Source organism: Sebastes fasciatus, unplaced genomic scaffold (assembly GCF_043250625.1).
Source record: "Sebastes fasciatus isolate fSebFas1 unplaced genomic scaffold, fSebFas1.pri Scaffold_66, whole genome shotgun sequence".
NCBI lineage: Eukaryota > Metazoa > Chordata > Actinopteri > Perciformes > Sebastidae > Sebastes > Sebastes fasciatus.
This window is the reverse complement of record NW_027428254.1, coordinates 20001-27500: the sequence shown is the minus strand read 5'-3', so window position 1 is coordinate 27500 and position 7500 is coordinate 20001. Positions and strand designations below refer to the sequence as shown.

General features: G+C 49.9%; 1 protein-coding gene across 2 annotated transcripts in view; it reads left to right on the top strand.

Moving 5' to 3' along the window:
• LOC141763855 (protein TALPID3-like) overlaps positions 1–7500 on the top strand; it is a 13638-nt gene that overhangs the window by 141 nt on the left and 5997 nt on the right. The window contains exons 1-11 of one of the 2 annotated variants that reach the window (XM_074628616.1): positions 1–89; positions 1471–1913; positions 2065–2137; positions 2231–2374; positions 2466–2643; positions 2727–2876; positions 3159–3274; positions 3372–3512; positions 5576–5760; positions 6022–6146; positions 7409–7500. The exon at positions 1–89 is cut by the window's left edge and continues 141 nt beyond it; the exon at positions 7409–7500 is cut by the window's right edge and continues 105 nt beyond it. In XM_074628616.1, the coding sequence (XP_074484717.1) occupies positions 51–89; positions 1471–1913; positions 2065–2137; positions 2231–2374; positions 2466–2643; positions 2727–2876; positions 3159–3274; positions 3372–3512; positions 5576–5760; positions 6022–6146; positions 7409–7500 (1686 nt within the window). In that variant the 5' untranslated portion in view covers positions 1–50. Of the gene's footprint in view, positions 90–1470; positions 1914–2064; positions 2138–2230; positions 2375–2465; positions 2644–2726; positions 2877–3158; positions 3275–3371; positions 3513–5572; positions 5761–6021; positions 6147–7408 lie in introns of both variants that reach the window. The other variant, XM_074628615.1, reaches the window with a different exon arrangement.

Below are 7500 nucleotides of genomic sequence, written 5' to 3'. Positions count from 1 at the left end.
CGGCCAATCACTGTCAGGCGGCAGCCAGAGCCAATGAGACGCTGAGGGAGATGGGACGTTTGAAGACTGAGATGAAGATGCTGCTGACGGTGAGTTAACAGAGAAGTAGAGTAGAGTACAGTAGAATACAGTAGAGCCCAGCAGAGTAGAGTCCAGTAGAGTAGAGTACAGTAGAATACAGTAGAGTCCAGTAGAGTAGAATAGAATGTAGTAGAGTCCAGTAGAGTAGAATTGAATGTAGTAGAGTCCAGTAGAGTAGAATTGAATGTAGTAGAGTAGAATAGAATGTTAGTAGAGTCCAGTAGAGTAGAATAGAATGTATTAGAGTACAGTAGAGTCGAATAAAATGTATTAGAGTCCAGTAGAGTAGAATATAATGTAGTAGAGTACAGTAGAGTCCAGTAGAGTAGAATTGAATGTAGTAGAGTACAGTAGAGTCCAGTAGAGTAGAATAGAATGTAGTAGAGTACAATAGAGTAGAGTAGAATGTAGTAGAGTCCAGTAGAGTAGAATAGAATGTAGTAGAGTACAATAGAGTAGAGTAGAATGTAGTAGAGTCCAGTAGAGTAGAATAGAATGTAGTAGAGTAGAATGTAATGTAGTAGAGTACAGTAGAGTCCTGTAGAGTAGAATAGAATGTATTAGAGTACAATAGAGTAGAGTAGAATGTAGTAGAGTCCAGTAGAGTAGAATAGAATGTAGTAGAGTACAATAGAGTAGAGTAGAATGTAGTAGAGTCCAGTAGAGTAGAATAGAATGTAGTAGAGTAGAATGTAATGTAGTAGAGTACAGTAGAGTCCTGTAGAGTAGAATAGAATGTAGTAGAGTACAATAGAGTAGAGTAGAATGTAGTAGAGTCCAGTAGAGTAGAATAGAATGTAGTAGAGTACAATAGAGTAGAGTAGAATGTAGTAGAGTCCAGTAGAGTAGAATAGAATGTAGTAGAGTAGAATGTAATGTAGTAGAGTACAGTAGAGTCCTGTAGAGTAGAATAGAATGTATTAGAGTACAGTAGAGTAGAATAGAATGTATTAGAGTCCAGTAGAGTAGAATTGAATGCAGTAGAGCATAGTAGACACCAGTAGAGTAGAATAGAATGTAGTAAAGTACAATAGAGTAGAATAGAATGCAGTAGAGTCCAGTAGAGTCCAGTAGAGTAGAATTGAATGTAGTAGAGTCCAGTAGAGTATAATAGAATGTAGTAGAGTAGAATGTAATGTAGTAGAGTACAGTAGAGTAGAATAGAATGTATTAGAGTCCAGTAGAGTAGAATTGAATGCAGTAGAGCATAGTAGACACCAGTAGAGTAGAATAGAATGTAGTAAAGTACAATAGAGTAGAGTACAATAGAATATAGTAGAGTCCAGTAGAGTCCAGTAGAGTAGAATAGAATGTAGTAGAGTCCAGTAGAGTAGTTTCCTGTGTTTACTTGTTGATCTAAAGTCTGAATGACTCTCTGTCGTCCAACAGCCAGAAGACTCTCTGAGTTCCACCAGAACTGGACCAGACCACCACCAGTCCCAACAAAACCACTTACAATCCCAGTCCCAGTCCCAGTCCCAGTGCCAGTCCCAGACCCAGTCCCAGTCCCAGTCCACACAAGGTCCTTTACAACAAATCCAGTCCCAACAAAACCCCTCCCATCCAAACCACTTACAATCTAAGTCCCAACAAACTGAGTCCCAGTCCCATCAAAGTCCTGTCCAACAAACCCAGTCCCAGCTCTCCCAGCAGTCCCAGTCTGTACTGGTCCAGAGGAGGCCTGTGGTTCCGTCCATGTTGGAGGAAGCGGGTCTGGTTCTCCGTCAGGTCCGGAGACAGAAGAAGGTTCTGGAGGAGAACCTGGAGGCTCTGCTGAGAGCCCAAACCGGAGAGGTTCTGCACTGCCAACTGGAGGCCCTGGCTGCTAACAGGTAGCTAATGCTAGCTTACTGTCTGCTAACTGAAGGCTAACATTAAGTCATACCTTATGCTAAATGAAGGCTAACATTAACTCATAACAGTAGACTGTTCCAGTCAATTAGTGTCCTCTGTCTTCTGTCCTCCGTCCTCTGTCCTCTGTAGAGACTGGACGGAGGAGGTCCGGATCAAAAAGACGGTGGACGCCTGGATCAACACTCAAACCAGAGACATCCAGGTGAGCTCACATGGCAGACCGTCCTCCGTACAGGTCGTCTGTACAAGCAGCTCATCACAACCCGTATTTACCCCCCCCCCCTATCTCCCCCAGGCTGAGATGTCCTCAGAGGATGCTGCGATGACATCACAGCAGAGGACTGCTGGGAGCTCCGCCCACACAGGTAGGGGGAGGCCAGTGAGCGCGCTCAGAGGAACTGGAAGTAAGACTGCGGCAGGAAGAGGAAGCAGAGGACCGGTCAGTCTGTCTCTCCTCTGATCCATCGATGTGATCGGTTCGATCGGTGACCTTCAGGTGACACTCATTGCTGTGATGTCACTGTTTCCAGCTGCAGGGGGCGGAGCCTGAAGGAGCCACAGGTGAGTCCTACCTGACCCGTCTGTACGGCAGAGCTCCGTATGAAGGTCTGAGACGAACCCTGAAGAAGAGTCCGTACCTGCGCTTCAGCTCACCTGCCTCTCCGCTCGGCAGGAAGTCCCGCCCCCGGCTGGTGGAGAGCGTCACAGGTGATCGCTGTGTTTTTATCAATAAAGTTTCATTTATTAATATTACTTATATATATTCATAGAAGTGGTTCTGTCTCCATCAGGTGTGAAGGTGAAGTCCTGTAAGACTCAGACATGTTTGGCTCCTCAGCGTCGTGACATCATCAGCCCCTCCCACCTGACCTCAGGTGACCCCGCTGACCTCACCGTGAGCCCTGCAGGCGGTTGCTCCGTTCCCATGGCGATCCCACTGGGTCAGTTCAATGATAAACATCTGCTTCTTATTGTTCTGGTTTAAGACACAAGCATGAAGGACTCCATTACCCAGAAGTCCCTGCGTGGTGACGGACATTTATCAAATAAAAGTCATAAAATAAGAGCAGCTAAAACCACCTGAACTATCCCTTTAAATTAAGTTTAAGAATCCAAAATTAATAAAAACGCTAAAATGATAAACAATCGTTAACTGTTATGAAAAGTATAGAACAATAAACACGATTAAATAAAATAGTAAAACAGAAATGTTGTCCCCTCAGGTCGTCCCAGGATGGACTCTTCTTCCAGGTGTCTTGCTGAGCGTCAACAGGAAGTGACATCACCACCCACAACTCCTCCCACTTCTGGTGCAGTTGCCGTGGACGACCGACAACAGGTCAGTCAGGGAGCTCCAGTCACAGTTTACCATAGTATAGTATAGTACCTGGAGGTCAGAGGTCAGAGGTCACTGACAGCTGTTTTCATGTTGACAGGAGGAGGAACAGCTGGATGCACCTCCTCCTCCTCCTCCTCCTCCTCCCGTTGACATCATCCAGAGGAAGAGTGAAGAAGAGGAGGATGAAGAGGACGTCTTCCCTGGAACTGACTTCCTGTCTGTCGCTGATGTCATCCAGGTAACCTTCATCTTCTTCTTCCTCTTTCTGTTTGCCTCCTCCTTCTCCTCCTCCACCTCCTCCTCCTGTTCCTCTTCTTCCTCCTCCTCCTCCTCCTCCTCCTCCTCCTCCTCCTCCTCCTTCTTCTCCTCCTCCTCTTCCTTCTCCTCCTCCACCCCCACCTCCTCCTCTCTCTCTCTCTCTCTCTCTCTCTCTCTCTCTCTCTTTCCTGTAGCTCTCTCTCTCCTCTCTCAGCTCCTTCACCTCCTCTGATAGAGCAGTCAGTTCTTTCTGTAGCTCTCTCTCAGAGAGGTGACCTTCCAGGGAGGTGATTCCTCTAAACTCGTGTTTCTTCTTCTGATTTTTGACAGAAAAGTAAAAGTTTATCTAATTTTAAAACAAAAAGTTGAACAAATTCAGGAGCTCATCACAATGCTGCTAACTTCTTCTCTCTCTATCTCTCTCTCCCTCCTTCTCTCTCTCCCTCCCTCTCCCTCTCTCTATCTCTCCCTCTCTCCTCTCTCTCCCTCTCTCTATCTCTCTCTCCCTCCTTCTCTCTCTATCTCTCTCCCTCCTTCTCTCTCTCCCTCCCTCTCTCTATCTCTCCCTCTCTCCTCTCTCTCCCTCTCTCTATCTCTCTCTCCCTCCTTCTCTCTCTCCCTCCTTCTCTCTCTCCCTCCCTCTCCCTCTCTCTATCTCTCCCTCTCTCCTCTCTCTCCCTCTCTCTATCTCTCTCTCCCTCCTTCTCCCTCTCTCTATCTCTCCCTCTCTCCTCTCTCTCTATCTCTCTCTCCCTCTCTATCTCTCCCTCTCTCCTCTCTCTCTATCTCTCTCTCCCTCCTTCTCCCTCTCTATCTCTCCCTCTCTCCTCTCTCTCTATCTCTCTCTCTCTCTCTCCTCTCTCCCCCTCTATCTATCTCTTTCTCTCTCCTCTCTCTCCTCTCTCTCTATCTCTCTCTCCCTCTCTCTATCTCTCCCTCTCTCCTCTCTCTCTATCTCTCTCTCCCTCCTTCTCCCTCTCTCTATCTCTCCCTCTCTCCTCTCTCTCTCTCTCTATCTCTCTCTCTCTCTCTCTCTCCTCTCTCTCCCTTTCTCCATCTCTCTCCTCTCTCTCCCTCTATCTATCTCTCCCTCTCTCCTCTCTCTATCTCTCTCTCCCTCCTTCTCCCTCTCTCTATCTCTCCCTCTCTCCTCTCTCTCTATCTCTCTCTCTCTCTCTCTCTCCTCTCTCTCCCTTTCTCCATCTCTCTCCTCTCTCTCCCTCTATCTATCTCTCTCCCTCTCTCCTCTCTCTCTATCTCTCTCTCTCTCTCTCTCTCTCTCTCTCTCTCCCCCTCTATCTATCTCTTTCTCTCTCCTCTCTCTCCTCTCTCTCTATCTCTCTCTCCCTCTCTCTATCTCTCCCTCTCTCCTCTCTCTCTATCTCTCTCTCCCTCCTTCTCCCTCTCTATCTCTCCCTCTCTCCTCTCTCTCTCTCTCTATCTCTCTCTCTCTCTCTCTCTCTCCTCTCTCTCCCTTTCTCCATCTCTCTCCTCTCTCTCCCTCTATCTATCTCTCCCTCTCTCCTCTCTCTCTATCTCTCTCTCTCTCTCTCTCTCTCCTCTCTCTCCCTCTATCTATCTCTTTCTCTCTCCTCTCTCTCCTCTCTCTCTCTCTCTCTCTCTCTCTCTCCTCTCTCTCCCTCTATCTATCTCTTTCTCTCTCCTCTCTCTCCTCTCTCTCCTCTCTCTCTCTCTCTCTCTCTCTCTCTCTCTCCTCTCTCTCCCTTTCTCCATCTCTCTCCTCTCTCTCCCTCTATCTATCTCTCCCTCTCTCCTCTCTCTCTATCTCTCTCTCTCTCTCTCTCTCTCTCTCCTTTCTCTCCCTCTATCTATCTCTTTCTCTCTCCTCTCTCTCCTCTCTCTCCTCTCTCTCTCTCTCTCTCTCTCTCTCTCTCCTCTCTCTCCCTTTCTCCATCTCTCTCCTCTCTCTCCCTCTATCTATCTCTTTCTCTCTCCTCTCTCTCCTCTCTCTCCTCTCTCTCTCTCTATCTATCTCTTTCTCTCTCCTCTCTCTCTCCCTCTCTCTCTCTCTCTCTCCAGCAGGAGGAGATGAGCGTGGTGTCTGAGGAGGTTCTGGAGCTGGATGGAGGTCCGTCTCCTCCTCCGGTCCTGTACCAGGGTCCGGTCTTCCCTCCCCAGGCCCGCTCTGCCCTCCCTGTCCAGGATCAGGCCTCCGTCCTGGGCCTCAACCTGCACAGAGACGCCCTGGAGGACCGGCTGGTGGAATGGTGAGAAACCAGAACCGGTCTGAGCCGGTCTGAGCCGGTCTGAGCCGGTTTGAGCCGGTCTGAGCTGGTCTGAGCCGGTCTTAACTGGTCTGAACTGGTCTGAACCGGTCTGTCTGAGCTGGTCTGAACCGGTCTGTCTGAGCTGGTCTTAACTGGTCTGAGCTGAGCTGGTCTGAACCGGTCTGAACCGGTCTGAACTGGTCTGAGCTGAGCTGGTCTGAACCGTTCTGAACCGGTCTGAGCTGTGTCTGTTGTGTCCAGGGTGGAGCAGCAGCTGATGTCCAGGGTGATCTCAGCGATGTACCGATCCCCTCCCTCTGACCCCGCCCACAATGACTCCACTGACCAATCAGAGTCCGAGGAGCAGAGCGTCACATCAGACATCGGTGAGTAGATATCTGGGGAGCAGTGAGCCCTGAGTCCAGGACTGACGGTTCCTGTTGAGGGAGCAGTGAGCCCTGAGTAAGGACTGAAGGTTCCTGTTGAGGGAGCAGTGAGCCCTGAGTCCAGGACTGACGGTTCCTGTTGAGGGAGCAGTGAGCCCTGAGTAAGGACTGAAGGTTCCTGTTGAGGGAGCAGTGAGCCCTGAGTCCAGGACTGACGGTTCCTGTTGAGGGAGCAGTGAGCCCTGAGTAAGGACTGAAGGTTCCTGTTGAGGGAGCAGTGAGCCCTGAGTCCAGGACTGACGGTTCCTGTTGAGGGAGCAGTGAGCCCTGAGTAAGGACTGAAGGTTCCTGTTGAGGGAGCAGTGAGCCCTGAGTAAGGACTGAAGGTTCCTGTTGAGGGAGCAGTGAGCCCTGAGTAAGGACTGAAGGTTCCTGTTGAGGGAGCAGTGAGCCCTGAGTAAGGACTGAAGGTTCCTGTTGAGGGAGCAGTGAGCCCTGAGTAAGGACTGAAGGTTCCTGTTGAGGGTGCAGTGAGCCCTGAGTCCAGGACTGAAGGTTCCTGTTGAGGGAGCAGTGAGCCCTGAGTAAGGACTGAAGGTTCCTGTTGAGGGTGCAGTGAGCCCTGAGTAAGGACTGAAGGTTCCTGTTGAGGGTGCAGTGAGCCCTGAGTCCAGGACTGAAGGTTCCTGTTGAGGGTGCAGTGAGCCCTGAGTCCAGGACTGAAGGTTCCTGTTGAGGGAGCAGTGAGCCCTGAGTAAGGACTGAAGGTTCCTGTTGAGGGTGCAGTGAGCCCTGAGTAAGGACTGAAGGTTCCTGTTGAGGGAGCAGTGAGCCCTGAGTAAGGACTGAAGGTTCCTGTTGAGGGAGCAGTGAGCCCTGAGTAAGGACTGAAGGTTCCTGTTGAGGGAGCAGTGAGCCCTGAGTAAGGACTGAAGGTTCCTGTTGAGGGAGCAGTGAGCCCTGAGTAAGGACTGAAGGTTCCTGTTGAGGGTGCAGTGAGCCCTGAGTCCAGGACTGAAGGTTCCTGTTGAGGGAGCAGTGAGCCCTGAGTAAGGACTGAAGGTTCCTGTTGAGGGTGCAGTGAGCCCTGAGTAAGGACTGAAGGTTCCTGTTGAGGGTGCAGTGAGCCCTGAGTCCAGGACTGAAGGTTCTTGTTGAGGGAGCAGTGAGCCCTGAGTAAGGACTGAAGGTTCCTGTTGAGGGTGCAGTGAGCCCTGAGTAAGGACTGAAGGTTCCTGTTGTTGTTGGTGTTGTGTGTCCAGTGGAGGCAGCAGGAGGTGGAGGTCTGCAGCTCTTCGTAGACTCCAACACGTCAGTGGACTCAGCTCTGATCCGGCGGCTGGTCAGTGAGGTT